The 16641-nt window shown below is 34.6% G+C and overlaps 1 protein-coding gene across 1 annotated transcript in view; it reads left to right on the forward strand.

The window, feature by feature from the left end:
• The window catches only part of LOC149556910 (UDP-galactose transporter 1-like), a 66712-nt gene extending 52085 nt beyond the window's left edge, over positions 1–14627 (forward strand). Inside the window, exons 3-4 of the mRNA XM_089831542.1 lie at positions 13899–14130; positions 14237–14627. Coding sequence (XP_089687668.1) covers positions 13899–14130; positions 14237–14464 — 460 coding nt within the window. The 3' untranslated portion in view covers positions 14465–14627. The remainder of the gene's footprint in view (positions 1–13898; positions 14131–14236) is intronic.
• Positions 14628–16641: the final 2014 nt, after the last annotated feature.

Consider the following 16641-nt stretch of genomic DNA (forward strand, 5'->3'; position numbering starts at 1 on the left):
CTGGATGTAGAGCAGATGCAGACAGGTGCTGGAGGCGGATGGGTGTGCTGTGAGTGCCACTCGGATGCCATTCACAAGCACTTGGATGCGTCCGGATGCCTATGCCTGCCTGAGGCATCCGCAAGTTTCCTCTCTCAGAAAAGAAAGACAAACATTTTGCCTGCCAGAGGCATCCACAAGCTTCCTCGCCCAAAAAAGAAAGACAAACATTTTTGCCTACCAGAGGCACCCACAAGCTTCCTCACCCAGAAAAGAAATACAAACATTTTTTTTTAATATGTTTTTAACATGTGGGATGGTTCTATTAGGCTTAAATCATGAGTAAAATGAGTGAAATAATTAAACAAATGTAATGAAATATAAGAGCGATATGATAGATTTGAACAACAATGAAACAATGATGCCTCAAACAAACTCTTTGTGTGTGAAAACTTCAACCAAATGTGACTATATGCTTAGTGCTTAAAAATGGCTTACAAAACTGATTCCACAGCTGCTTTTGAATTGCAATAGGTTTCTTTGCAAGGGTTTCTTTTGGGCTATTGGCTAGTTGAGCTTATATGGAAATGTATTTCGCAAATCTTTTCAAGTTTGCCATTTTTGTGACAAATAGTGAGAGGAAATTCTCTCTTCAAATTATAGGGCAGGTTTTTTTTTTTATCTATGCCTAAAATCTGAAACAAGTAAATAGATTGCACATTATGTACCTTGTACAAATAACTTTCTAGGGGTTTTGCATCTAAACAAAATACTTGAAAGAAACAATGTAGATCATCTTTTGATATTGAAGGTAAGAATACAAGACTGAAATTACTTAACTCATTTCTTTGCATATACACTGTGTGTGTGTGTGTGTGTACGCATCCATACGCATCTGCATCCCCCCTGCCAAAAAATCCAGTGTCCTGTATCCGCTTCCCGCATTTGCTTCAGAATTTGCATTTGAATCGGTAAGTTAGAATATGTAATGTCCCCTCTTTAGTTCGACATGACATTGATCATGGATTTTGCCTATTCCAGACTCTCGTAGGCAAATGATGTGGAGAGAGAGTCAATTTTGCGGATCAGATGGTCATATCTTGCTCTTGAAGAAGTGTTAAGAGGTTATATGTTATTATTATGTGTTATTGGGGCTTACATGTTATAATTTTAAGTTGAGTTGCACTTTTTATTTTATAAAATTACTTTATTATAAAAAGTGCATTATAATGAGATTTTATAAAGGATGTTTTTAGAAGTTCTAGAAAAAGTGCATTATAATGAGATTTTATAAAGGATGTTTCTAGAAGTTCTAGCAACTTCTTAGAAAAGTGAATAAATAGAGGGCTGGGCCTCTCATTTTGGACATGCTTGGATTTGAGATTTCTTCTACTTCTTCCATTGTGGAGCAAATTTGTAGTCTCTTGGGTCTGCAAATTATTATTTGATCTTTGGGAACGAATCACTCGCTTTGATTGGCGACTTTGAGGGTGTGAAATATCACCTGAATTTTGTTGCATTTGAGGAGTTGGTAATTCAGCCATCTCATTTGGACTTCATTGAGATTCAGTTATAAGGGTTTACTTTGGTTGGAATAAGGGTTTCAGTTGTGCCCTAGCATTTGAGGATTGATTAACAGGGTTTGAAGACACAGTTATGCATTATTTTCAGACTGCCAGTCGAGGGTTTGGACCCACGTTTTTGCTCATAACTCCTAATTGGCTTGACGGATGAATTTCATATTTTAGGGGGTTATTCAGCAACCCTAGGTGCCCAGATTTATTGCTTTTGGAGTGACAAAAAACGCTGCAATATTTTTATCTAGCAGCCGTACCAGGCCGTACCTATACGACCCTGTCAGTTGGGCAGCAGCAGCAATTTTGTGAGTCGGTTTGGGGCAGATTGTGAGGTCTTCGTGTGGCATTAATTCAGCATTCATATCTGGCAAAATTGGAGCTATTTCAGGTGCACAAACTGAAGTTTTGATTGCCAAAATATTGCATGTTATGGATTAGAACAGTCAGCACTGTCATTGCATAAATAGTTATTTCTAGTCATTAATAACTGTTGTAAAAGTTTCGTCCTTTGCATTCCAAATCTGAACTGGGTTATTGTTCATGTCATAACATTGCATTGTCAAGAGCTTGATGTATTAGAAGTGCATAGTTGTCTCTCATTGTAATCAGTTCTATTTGCTGTCATAAAATCAGAATTGCATTGGACTTCATATTTGAGTTTCATATTGTCATCTATCTCTTAGATTGGTAGTGTTATAATCTGGAATTGTTGTTCATACATTATTGGCATCATATATTGAGGTTTCGTTGTACAACAATTAGTAATATTGCAGCCTTATTCGGTTACATGCCAACTGTTTGACAAAATTCCTAAGTCCAGTTTGAGGGTTTCAGTGGCCTTTATAGTAAGGGTCATTACAGAATATTAATAGACATTCATTCCATTAGTTTAACAATGAACGTGAAACAATGATACTTGAACTTGATGCTATGATTTATTTTTAATGTTTTGAATTTTTGATGTTGAACTATATGATGGTTATTTGATCATTATGATTACAAGTTTATGGTGTTTTTGTTGTTTAAATGTGTTTCTCTACCATGCTACATTCTAATTTTAACTCATACTTCATATATATATATATATATATATATATATAACATGCTTTTGTACTAACATACCCAAACCCCTTTCCAAAAGTTTGACAAACTTGCGAACTGGTTCTCAAACTTCGAACTTGGAACCGAACCCAAACTGGTAACTTAGAATAACACCATGCTCAGATCGTTATAATTTTGAACTAGAAGAAACGAATAAGAATACAGTATGGGAAAGGCCTGTAAAATCCAGCCAATTGGTTATTCCGAGATAGGTGATGAACAATGTCCCCAAAAATGCCTTGAGGACATGTCTAAGAGAGGCTTAAGCGCTTGGATCCCCAAAAACGTTGAGGGAGACTATTGAATTTGGTCTCAAAGCGACCTACTCTATCTCAGCATTCCTTGAAAGTCAGAGCTATAATCGAAATAGCATGAATTTTCCTAGCTGACAAATAGATTATTCTTCATTTGATTATGTTAATAAGTTAAATAGAATACAAGTATAATAGATTTATCATATATATATATATATATATATATATAGACGACTCACAAGGGAAAAGGTGAACTGATCAAATTACCTATTCAAAGGAAAGAAATATATAAATGAGTTCGGTAATATTCAAAGATTTGGAAGAGCGTTTAATTTGAAACAATCATCAGCAATTTTTTCAAGTTGTTCATCAAAATAGAGCATTGAATTGGTTATATATGACAATAATGCATTCAAACAAATCATCTCATGAGGATTAATCATACATTCATCTTTCAATTATCTTTTGGACAACTCATTTAAAATTGCCAATTGCTCCAACCTAGACATTATGATATCTATCAATCAATTTGTCATCACATATCAGTAAATCATCAAATATTAAATGGGAACCAATCCTCCATTTTCCAATCCTATTCACATTTAATGCATCAAGTCGAATCACTCCTAGCATTCAATGTAGACAATCAATTTGTTTTCAATTCTTGTTCAAACTTGGAACAAAGCGGTGTAACAAGAAATAAGGATTCGTTGAGATCTAACTAATCAAGTGAAAATCATAATTGCTTGAGGACAAGCAATCTTAGGAGAGTAGGACTGTGATATCCCCTACCTGTAATAAGACTTTTTAATATTTTTTTGAATATTTTCTGATGTATAAATAGATAAATGGATTTCATTATTCATAAGTACTTTAATAAATGAATTTCATTATTTGACGAACAAAACAAATATGTATATTGATCATTAATATTTGAATAAATAAATAATAGTTAAATATAACCACAAGTTTAAATTGAAGATTTAAAAATATCGAAGCTATAATATACCTAGATCCAATGATTGCTAAGTGTTCCATTTATTCTCATGCGAGATGGATTCATGTTGAATCACTACTCATGAAACATGGGTCAATGAGTTTGACTCAAAATCACACAGTTAAATCCTGATAGCAATATCACAATTTGACTTATTGTGGAAATTATCTCCTACTTATCAATTGATGAGCTTAAGGGGCTTTCTAATGAATGGTTCATAAGGTACAACACTTGGTGAAGGTTTTGCAAATGGGGTTGCAAGCTTTGGGTTTAACCATGGAGGAAACTCCGTAGTTAAGCGCGCTCAGGCTGGAGTAGTAGTGGGATGGGTGACCTCCCGGGAAGTCTCGGTGCTTCATCCCCTATGAGCATCACCTAGATCCAATGAGTGCTAAGTGTTCCGTTTATTTTCATGAGAGATGGATTTATGTTGAATCACTACTCATGAAACATGGGTCAATGAGTTTGACTCAAAATCACACAGTTAAATCTTGATAGCAATATCACAATTTGACTTACTGTGGAAATTATCTCCTACTTATAATATACCTGTTGAGTAATAAATAATAATAATTAGTGACTATTACTAAAATAATAAAAGTATATTGGAAGGCTGAAACAAGCCTACCAATCATAGTTTGGACACACAAGCAGCTAGCAATAATTTATACAGCTAAGGGAATATGGAACGATAAAGCGCCTTGCGCTGACTAGTCTGTCCACGGTGACAGCATTAGAAGTTAAATCAATAAACAAACGCATAATACTGGGTTATCAGGCAGTCAAATGCCAGTACAGAAAGGTTGCGACTCCTGCTTTGAATCGTATAAATAGGGGCAGCGGATATATAAACAGGGATGGGGATATAAGAAAGGCATCAAAGAAAACAATATCCACTGTATTTACAGCAAGGCATCGAAAAGAAATATAATGACTCTACTGCACTAGATCAGAAGCAGCTTAAAAAAAGAGATTGGTAAGACGTGGCACAGACAACTGAAACAGCCGATCACTGGCAGACAGTGTGCGGAGCCACAAAAGTATTAACAAATAAGTCAGTCCAACTGCGTCTGATATCACCAGACAAGAGAGATGTATATTCTGGATTCGATTGTGTGCCATATTTTTGCATTGATGTTTCAAATCACACTCGGTGATTTTATCTCCTCTAGCTCTTCTCATCCCAATGATGGATCACTGAGTGTGATTTGAAACCTTGACACAAAAATATGGCACACAATTGAATCCAGAATATGCATCTCTCTACTATGACTGATTGTGGAAATCTGTTCTTGTTAATAACGAGACAAATATATATATTCCTAGATCAGTACAGTAGATACTCAGTTAACAAACTAGACTTATGTATCTCTGAGGTAAGTGCCTACCATATCATTTATTATGAATTTGTTTCAATAGCACCATGCTCAGTCCGTTATAATTCTGAACTAGAAGAAATGAATAAGGATACAGTATGGGAAAGGCCTGTATAAATCCAGCCATCAGGTTATTTCGAGATAGGTAAGGATCAGCATCCCCAAAAATGCCTTGAGGACATGTCCAAGAGAGGCTTCAGGGCTTGGATCCCCAAAAACCTTGAGGAAGACTGTTGGTTTTGGTCTGAAAGCAACCTACTGTATCTCAACAGTCTTTCCAAGTAAGAGTTATAATTGAAATAGCATGAATTTCCCTATCTCACAAATAAATTGTTCTTGATTTGATTATGTTATTTAGCTAAATAGAATACAATTATAATAGATTTATTCATATATATATATATATATAGACGACTCACAAGGGGTCATTACAGAGGTAACTATTACATCTATTTTATTTCAAAATTCATTACCCTTAAACTTTTTAACCTAGGTTTAACTATGGTTTATTGTAGGCTCAGAATTTAACTAGTTTTCATGCAAAGGTTTACATTTTTGCTTCTTTGCATGGTGGACATATCAATTTTAGGTTTGATAAGAATCTAAGTCACAAGATTCGGCGAATATCAAGCTTGATATTCGGATATTGCCGAATTTGAAACTTGCCTTAAAAATTCGTTCAAATCCGCCATTCATTCGACTGCCAAAAATGGACTTCAAGTAAATTTAGAAATTGCCGGTAGAGTTTGTAGGGTATTGTCGAGCAAAAACGTCTATAAAATCCGATGCGAATAAGAAGAAAATCCAATGCAAATAAGGAGTTTGTTGAGGCTGCGTTTTCTGAAACGTAAGTCCAGCGGCATTTTTTCTCTCCTGCGTCCTGCCTTCATCACGTTTTCCCTCTCCTGGCCTGGGTGAACGTCTGAACCCCGCTCGTGCCCGCTTGGGTGAACGGCCGAACCCTTGTTGTGCCGCGTGGGTGAAAATCCTGCGATAAATTTGTTTTTCGCGATTTCAATAGTTGTAACTTGTTATTTGTAATAATATGATGATGATCAAGTTATATTTGTAGATTTATAACTTTGTAATAATATGTATAAGTTTTTATTTTCAATAGGTATTAAGTTTATATTTAGTTTTATTTTTTTAATATAGTTTTTAGATATAAAATTTGCATATAGTTTTTTATTAATATAATTTGTATAAAAAATTTATTTCATTTTATATAGTTTTTTATTAATACAATTTGTATAAAAAATTTATTTCATTTTATATAGTTTATAAAAAATTTAATCTTTTTATAATTCTTTGTAATCTATTTTGTAATAGTTAATTCAATGTTTGATTTATTTTTTAAAATTGACTTAAAATAGTGATATATTAATTTGTAATTAACATAATTTGGAAAACTTTTAAAATATTAGAGTTTAGAGTCGATTAGATATATATTAATATGTTTACTTTATTTTGCTTTGTAAGTTTATAATTTTTATTATAATTTAATAAATAAATAGATATATTATATTATGTTTAGTAAATGTATATTTCAATTTTTAAATAATATAATTATTAGTTTAAATAATATAATTATTAGTGTAAAAAGTTGAACTTTAACATGTTTAATTCTAAATTAACATTTTTAAATTATTTATTGAATTATTTTGTTTTAAAGTTTGAAATAATAACATATTATTTTGTTTTTTATTTTATAGATTGTAATATGGCTCCCCACAAATCAACTTCGGAGGCGTGGAAACATGTGACTCAAAATGGTCCTAATAAAGCTCAGTGTAACTTGTGTCCGAAAGTTATTACTGGAAGTTTAACAAGGGTCATGGATCACTTGCTTGGTATTACAGCAGGTAAAGGTGGGGGTGTTACTGCATGTCCAGGTGTGACCCAAGAGCTTAGGGCGATTTTAGAGAAAGAGCATTCGTCTTCTATTGCTCAAAAGATGAAGAAGGCACAAAAGAAACAAAGAATTGAAGACGTCTCTAGATTCCCATCAACTATACCATCATCTTCATGTCTACCTCAGGTTGTAAAGGCAACAAAAGAGAGTGGAACTCTGAATAGCTTTTGGAAACCATGTGAGAAACAAGTAGTTGATGATTTACTAGCTGATTTATTCTATACTAGTGCAATTCCTTTCAATGTAGCTAGAAATCCACTTTATCGTGTTGTATTTCAAAAGGCTGGAGAGTTTGGCAAAGGGTACATACCTCCTTCTTCTGAGGCTTTGAGAACAACTCTCTTAGAGAGGTCAAAAGATAGAGTGACTGATAAATTAGATGTGGTCAAAGCCTCTTGGAAGGTAACAGGGTGCACTATATTGAGTGATGGATGGTCGGATATCTGTCAAAGACCATTGATTAATGTTTTAGTGTCTTGTCTTGAAGTTGTTGTATTCTTGAAGGTTATTGACACTATGAATCATAAAAAAACTTCTGAATATATATTTTAGATATTAGAGGAAGCAATTCTTGAAGTAGGGGTTGCAAATGTGGTTCAAGTGGTTACTGATAGTGCAGCAAATTGTGTGGGAGCTGGCAAGCTGATTGTAGAGAAGTACCCAAAAATTTATTGGAGTCCATGTGCAGCTCATTGTTTGGATTTGTTGCTTCATGATTTGGCAAAATTCCCTTGGATACATGAAGTAATTCATAGAGGAAGAGAAGTTGCGAATTTCATACGAAATCATCGTCTCACATTGAGCCTTTACAGGCAACATGCATCTAGAGAGTTGTTGAGGCCTTGTGATACAAGATTTGCTTCATTTTATATCACTTTGAGAAGAGTGGTTGAAGAGAAAGCGGCTTTAAGATCTGTAATTTGTTCCAATGAGTGGGAAAATTCAACTCTCTCAAAAAGTGGTAAGGGGAAGATGATAGAGCAAATTGTTTTAAATAGTAGCTTTTGGGAAAGTGGGGCAAAGGTTTTAAATATATGTAGTCCAATTGTTGACGTGCTCCGCATGGTTGATGGTGACACTCCTTGCCTTGGAATGCTTTATGAAAGCATGGACCGTTGCAAGGAAGCTATTCAGAGAGCACTAAATAATGTGGAAGCAGAGTACATAGAGATATGGGAGACTGTTGATTCAAGATGGAAAATGATGCACACTCCTTTACATGCAGCAGCTTGCTATTTGGAGCCTAAACTGTTTCACATTGATAGACAAGGTGATGCTGAAATTATGGCAGGGTTTTATGAAGCCATTAGTAGATTTGAACTAGATCCAACAATTGCATCTCTAATTAGAGAACAATGTTGGAAATACAGAAAAGCGGAAGGGATGTTTGGAATAGCAGCAGCCAAATATGATATGACACGAGATGAGGTACCTAGTTATAGATGGTGGATGAGCTATGGGGCAGAAACTCCTGAACTTCAGTGATTTGCCATTCGAATTTTGAGTCAAGGAGCAAGTTCATCAGCTTGTGAGAGAAATTGGAGTTGCTTTGACCACATCCATTCCAAAAAGAGGAACAAGTTGTTGTCTGGAAAGTTGGGAGATCTTGTCTATGTTCGCAGCAATTTAAAATTGCTTATGAACAAATCAACAAATGAGTCATCTTCACAACAACAGACTTTGGAAGACATAGCAGTACCAGACGCAGATGAGCCTGACTTTTTTGAGGAAGAATTGGGTAGTGATACTGATGATGATACTACACCATCTGAGCCAAGTGCTCTTGATGACTTCGAGCTTTCTTGAAGCTATGAAGTCTTGACTTTTGATTGAAAATATCTTTGCTATTGTGATTTCACATGTTTCTTATGTTTTGTACTTAATAAATGCCTCATCAGGCTTATGAAGTTGTGAGATCTATTTAGCAATTTTTACTATTTTGATAATTGATAAGATATATTACATACATCTAGAAAATAATTAAAATTGTATAAGGCGAATTTAATTCGAATTTTTTTCCGAATTTTTACTCTTTCCCGAACTTCATTCGAATTTTATAGTTGCCGAACTCGAATTCGAATTCGAACCTTGTGACTTAGATAAGAATTACAAACACAAGGACAGGTATTCATTTGGTTTTTAATTTCGAATGAGAACATTATCTATAATAGTTATATTGCATTAAGTGATTATTTGGGTTATTGGGGGCCAGATATCAAAAGAGGCATGTCTAATGCAATAATTCAACAGGACACTATAATACTTGATAATCTAGTGTATTCAGTACTTATTAATTTTCTAAATGCATTGCATTACATTTTTACTCTAGTTTTGTTGTTTTATAACTGTAGGGATTAAATTTGTTCTTTGGTTGGTTGCAAGGTTTATAATTGTTACATTGTCATAGCATGAAAATGTTGGCTTTGAATATGATACATGGAACAGAGATGAAAGACTAATTATATCTGGTTCAATTAAATGTTTTTCTTAGTCAACCAACCAAAAGCATCAAAAGGACTCTATGGTAGGCAAAACTTTGAGTTATCAAAGGGTTTGATACTTTGGTTTTAACTAAAGTTTATTGCTTATTGCAGGCCTTTCAACCAAAAAGGAAGATTTCTTGATCAATAATGTAAGTGTGTTGATTGTGGCACTTGTGTTGATCTCAAGGTGCAATCTAAACCACTTGGCCTCCATACTTGGTACCAACAATTGCTTAGGATCAAAATATGAATCTAGAATCAGGCTGTATGAGACTCAAAGATGTGTCAATAATTAGCGCTTACTGAGCACCAAGGTAATTTGATAGTTATTTGAATGCCCCAGGAAGAAAAAGTTTTATTGAAGTGAGTAGACATTACCCAGTTCAGCCATGGATGCAAAATCATTGCGGGGCAAACTTCAGGTCTTGGGATCATATCTAGATTGGCTTTGCTGAGACCCCCAAGCATAAATCTAGTGAAATTAATGAAGTATTAATCTGGATTTATTACCTGATGCTCATCAACACAGGAGTAGATTAAATTGCTCCTCGGGGTTTGACTTTACTTAGGGTCTTAGGGGTTTGACTTTACTTAGGGTCTTAGGGGTTAAAAACCCTACTCTAATAAAAGGGGTTAGTATTCTAAGACACATTTGATTATACGCAAGATCTTAGATTATCGACCTGAGATGGCGACTAGGGGTCTTAGAGCAAGTCTTTGAAATCATTGCAAGAAGAAATCCTGAGTTTGTAACATCAGGAAATATAAGAGAATACCTCAGGGGTTCAAAATATCTCTCAAACCATACACAGAGGTTGTCACGTAGCAATGAACCCATATAATGAGGCTCATCTCAGTGAACCCTTATAATGAGGCTTATCTTAGAGTTTCGTTCTGTTACTGCACACGATAACTACACAAAACTGAGGGATTTAGAATCATTGGGAAAACATCAGGAACACTCTTGGTTCATTGTATTCTAAAACACAGATGCTAGCGCACTGATACAATGTGTTAAGGAAAATACACTTGTTAGACTTGGTCGAGAATTTTTTGTCAAGCTCATCAAGCAACATCCCTTAGCGAACATTTGAAATTAATGCTGATCCCATTCCTATTTAGAAATTAGAACTCAAAATTTAATGGAGGTTTCCAAACAGCATACATATAATTTCCTCTCTTGAATACATAATTTTAGATGTCCATTCTGTGTTCATTATGGGCTCATAGACTCAAGGGAATTTCCTCAACCTGCCCGCTATAGCTAAACCTACAGATCTAATTCAGTCGGTATTTACAATTAACATCCCAGTCTTCAACCTGTCTTTGAAATAATGAACAAACTAAAATCGAAAAATATTCTTAATTTTACCATACGTCAATCCATACATTGACAAAATATATCTCTTTTCTATATCTTTCCAAGATGAATATATTAGACAACTCATAACCTTTATGCAAGCTTACAATTATGCATATCAATTTAGAGGATTGCCCTAGAGGAAACAAAATAAGTCATTATCTATCAAACTCATCATATCTCCTCATCATTGAATCATGGTAGTACATGTTGCTTCCAGCACTTCCATTTACTGTGGTGAAACATAATAAACTGACAAATATCTAAAATTCAGATCTAAGGAGAGAGTGTGCTTACACCCTATTATTTATCTTAAATCAGTTTTCGTATATTTTTTATTCTAAAACAAAGGCAGTGAAGAGCTATAAAGTTGTCGCCCATGTAATATCTGATTAACTGTTAGCTAGTCCCTAACACACCCAGAGGAAGTGAAGCTGTTGTTTCACACAGTCACCCTCATAGTGGGTGTAGGGTTCCTTTAGGGGTGATGAGTATGGACACCATCTTGTTGTAGCCAATCTCAGAATCGAGCTCCACTATTGCAGCTCATGCCAATGCTTTTCTTTTATGCGCTAAAAAAAGAGACTTGCCATGTCAAAAATAAGAATTTGAGTGAGCAACTCAGTAATGATTTTAAGTGCTTTTAAGAGTTTACATATAAACAGCAAGGATTACAATCCTCACAAAAATGTCTTGACAAAAGTTTCAATCATGACAAGGGAATGAAATCAATCCAAATGATTTGACAATGAAATAGTTTAAGTTCAGTTTGTCAACCATCTATAAAAAGGTTGCATCAGCTCAAGAGTTGTGCAAGACCATTAATAAAAGTGAGACCACTGGATCAGCTAGATTGGACAACTTGAACTCAAAAGTTCAGATTGATCAGTGAACAAATAACAGCACTGAATAACTATCAATGATCAATGACATCATCAACATAACATGATATTTGTGAAGATAGCCTCTAAAACTGCAATGACCAATTTATCATAGTCCTTGAACATTTTACTGGGTGAAGCTCGGAAGAATCAGATTATTCTAAATATTTATGGTCTAGGCACATTGCTGATCCATAACTTTTGGATAAAATATACTTGCAAAAGAATTGGGCACTCCGCCCATCAAGGATTTGAATGGGCTTGAGCAAGAGCATTGGACAGGTGGAATATACACAATACAGGTGCCATTGAATCAAAATTCAAATACAAAAATATTGTCATGCCTTGCCTTTAGGGGAAGTAGATCTGGCTCTAGGGGTACAATGGCTCCATAGATTGGGCACAATTACACTAAATTTGGATAAGCACTTTTTGATTTTTTCACTCAGGAGGGATGAAACACATACATAACAAAACCAAACTTTGATCAGTAATTTATGAGCATTTACTTTGGAGAGAGGAAGCACATACTTTGAAATTGGCAGGCTCCACTGAGATTGTTCGTATCTACTATCTTCACATTACATAGAGAAATGATCTAAAAGGGGCTTTTAGTATGGTAGCAGCATTACACTTCAGAGAAGATACTCCTAGTCACATAAATAACAATACTCAAGAAATGAATGAGATAATATAATTGTTATGTATCTCCATTTGGGTGAAGCAAAGAGAAGCTAACTGCATCCAGAATGGATAGAACCTCAGGAGGGTGCAAGTGCAGACTTGACTTTGTGGTTGAGCTCCTGCCTTTTGTATGTCAGTTGAGTGATCTTGCGATATGATCTCTTTTTTCAGTTAATATGAATTTGTGCAAGTTCAGTTGGGAGTCACAAATGGGAGACAGTAAAACATTAAACAACAGAAGCGATATCTTTGAAGTACAGCAGCCAATTAATAGCAAGAGTATTCTTAGCTCTCTTTTTGGCATTGAATGACCATGAAACTTAAGGATGTGCTTTTAAGGATGCTACTCTTGTTGACTGCAATACACCTGTGCTTCTGTTCACAACTTTGAGACTTGGATTCAGAAAAACGTTGGCATTAAAGAAGTAATAATAAATTAAAAAAATGTTCTTAAGATATTTCTTCTCTTTTCTGTCAAGTCTGACAACCAAGAATTGTGAAGTCAGTCTTACCTGCAGACTTGCCAAGGCTGACAGCCAAGACTTGCCGAGTCTCCAAGTCTCAGTTGCAAACTTTTCAGACGTCATTTGAACTAGCATTAATGAGTACTAGCTGATCTATCTTCAGAACATATTCATCAGTTTTGCTCTTGTATATTTATTTGTAATGAATATTTGAAGCAATACTTTTTTTCAGGACCTTAGCGTGCAGTATTGCGAAGCCTGATAGCCAAGAATTGCCAAGACTGCGAGAATCTTAGCTGCAGATCTGCTGAATCTGACTTGGACTAGGATTCACAAATCCTAGCCGAGTTTCAACACATTGATATCCTTATACTATTGTCAGATTAGTTAGTTCTCCTGTATGTTAGTTTTGATTTCCAACTCCACTCATATACTTGCAAGCCTGACAATCAAGACTTCCTGAGCCTGCAAGTATTGGCTGTGGACTTGCTGAACCTGAGTTGGACTAGAATTTGCGGAGTCCTAGCCAAGTCTCAACATGTTGCTCATAACCAATACTTTCCAGGACACCTTCGCCAGTTCCACTGTTGTATTTTTATTAGTAATTAGATACTGGGAGCAATGCTTATTTTGAGGACCTCAGTTTCATAAACTATAATGAGGCTGTTTAGTTTTTCTGAATTTCAGTTTCATTTCAACTCAGCTCACATGATGGTACTTATGGACAATCAGTATTTGGTTCAATGTCAAAATATTTATTGTCTTATAATTCATGAATTTCGAGATATGGTAAGAGGCATTTCTAATAATATGTTATTTTGTGTTTGCAGTATCAACACTGTGTATTATATGGCACCTTTTGCAACTATGATCTTGGCTGCTCCGGCTTTGCTTCTTGAAGGGCCTGGTGTATTGAATTGGGTGCAAACACATGATGCAATTTATAGCTCTTTATTTATAATATTTAGCTCTGGCATTTTTGCCTTCTGTCTGAACTTCTCAATCTTTTATGTTATTCACTCTACAACAGCAGTCACTTTCAATGTTGCAGGGAATATGAAAGTGAGTGATATTAATGTTTTTTTGGCAATTGCTTTCCTTTTAAGTCTGCTGCTGATTTCGTTTTTCACCAAGAATGCAGGATGAGTTTGTGTTTTTCATGCTGCAGGTAGCAGTAGCAATAATGGTATCATGGCTTGTATTTCGCAATCCTATATCTATTCTGAATGCAATTGGATGCGCAATAACCCTATTAGGTTGCACTTTTTATGGTTATGTGAGACACAAGCTGTCTCAGTCTCAAACTCAAGATGGAACAGCAGGGAAGTTCATTGATAGCAGCTTGCGAATGTCTGGAAAGCTTGAGATACTTCCACATGTAAATGACAAGAAATGAGCATAAAAAACATATAATTGTTGCAATCTAATGATGTAAAAGTAGATACAACTAAGAGTAATATTTGTTTAAGATATTTGAATCAATCAAATCACCAAAATGTTTTCATGGGTGAACATAAAATTAAAGTACACATGAAAATTAAATTAGAATTGTTAATTAACAGTGAGTGTCCCACCCATCAATTCTTTGAAATATTACTCCATTATCGAAGCCCTAGAGAAAAAGAAATTTTTGTTTGGAGATATTTAAGGTCTTGTATTTATGAAGCAAGCAAATTTTGTTACTTTTTCAGTGCTGGTATCCTATCTATCGATCTATATAGGAATTGATGAAATGTTCTATGCTAGCTATTTGCTTGCTTCTGCCCAGGGAAACCTGGAAATGTGTGTTAATGCACAAACATTCATTAAGAATAATAGTCTCAGATTACTAAGAAGCAGATTAATGGATCTTTCTATAGTGGTAAAGGGGAAAAATAAATAAAATGCTTTATTATGGTTAAATAGGAAATGATGATATTGTTGGAGTTAATATTCCAACGATAGTCGATAATAATTGTTGCACATGTGGCAAGCTTTGTTGCGTTGCTGGCAACACAAGTTTAGTTTAGGATTGAGTCAAAGAGTTTTAGTTTGAATAAGTTCCTATTGTAGATGTGTTGAGTTAGGTGTCCATAAGTTTCAGTGGTGTCATGTTATATGTGTGTTGTCGATCATGAAGTAGTTTGTTGTCAATCTAATTAGCAATTATTTAGGAATGTTGTTGACTCAAGCTATTGTATAAATTGACACCTATTATTCAATAAAAACAAGCTGAAAGTTCTTTCTTTTCTTTATTACTGCTGTTCTATTTTTACAATATAGTATTAGAGCTATCTTCCTATTAAGTTCTGTCTCTTGGATAAGAAGTTGTTAAGAAGATGAGGCCAGGAGAAGAACCACTACAGGATTATGTTTTCATTGAAAAATTTGTTTGATTTTGAAGATATCAATGCTTTGAAAAATAGGAAAAGATGTGGTAGAGGCTAGATGTATGCTCAAATAGTTTGAGGTGCTATAGGATCAAAGAAGCTATACCTTTATGAGGGTTATGAGACATTCCATGTGGAGATGGTGTGTCCAATAGTTCAAGGAGATTTGAAAGTCTGGAAGCTTGATATCGTTTATGAGACATTTCATGTGAAGATGGTGTGTCCAGTGGTGTTTCGAAGTTGGATGATAGCTGCATAACTATGAGAAGGTCTTGCTCCTCTATGCCATATTTTCAAAGTATAATTTCTAGATAATGTTTTCTTTAGTTGTCACATTAAGTCGGGGTGTTGGAGTTAATGTTCCAACGGTAGTCAATAATAATTGTTGCACATGTGGCAAGCCTTGTTGAGTTGCTGGCAACACAAGTTTAGTTTAGGATTGAGTCAAAGAGTTCTAGTTTGATCAAGTTTTTATTGTAGATGTGTTGAGTTAGGTGTCCATAAGTTTCAGCAGTGTCATGTTTATGTGTGTATTGTCGATCATGAAGTAGTTTGTTGTCAATGTAATTAACAGTCATGTAGGAATGTTGTTGAGTCAAGCTATTGTATAAATTGACATCTATTATTCAATAAAAACTAGTTGAAAGTTCTTTCTTCTCTTCTTTTTTTCACTGTTTTATTTTATCAAATAGATATGTTCTATAATATCTATTTGCCTACTATTGCCAGAAGGAAAACACATGTAAATGCTCATTAAGAATAAGAAATAGTGCCGCTCGAACTGTTGTTCACTTAGAAATGGTTTTCATCAAACATGCATATAAAATTACATTCTCTAAAGAGACACAAATACATAAAGAGGCATAGACACAACAAACAATTATATAAATGCACATGATCACTCATGTATATGATAATGCACATTTACCAGCAAACATATCTTAGTCTTTTGGAAAGTCTTATATTGCGAACTATTTTGAAACAAGCATTTGTTTCATTTGTCATATGGTTTCATCTCTCGAGAGGATTTGCACTCTGACACAAACTAGATGTGCTTAACAAATCATAGCTCTAAAAATTATCTATTGATATACTTTTGTTTAATCTTATATTTCCTTGCCTATTTGCACATGATTCATTTAGTACTTGCATAATGTAAACATCCAAATTTGTTCAATGCTTCCCAGTAACAATTTTACTAATT

Source organism: Cupressus sempervirens, chromosome 5 (assembly GCF_028749045.1).
Source record: "Cupressus sempervirens isolate cs-2001-9-10 chromosome 5, ASM2874904v1, whole genome shotgun sequence".
Lineage (NCBI taxonomy): Eukaryota > Viridiplantae > Streptophyta > Pinopsida > Cupressales > Cupressaceae > Cupressus > Cupressus sempervirens.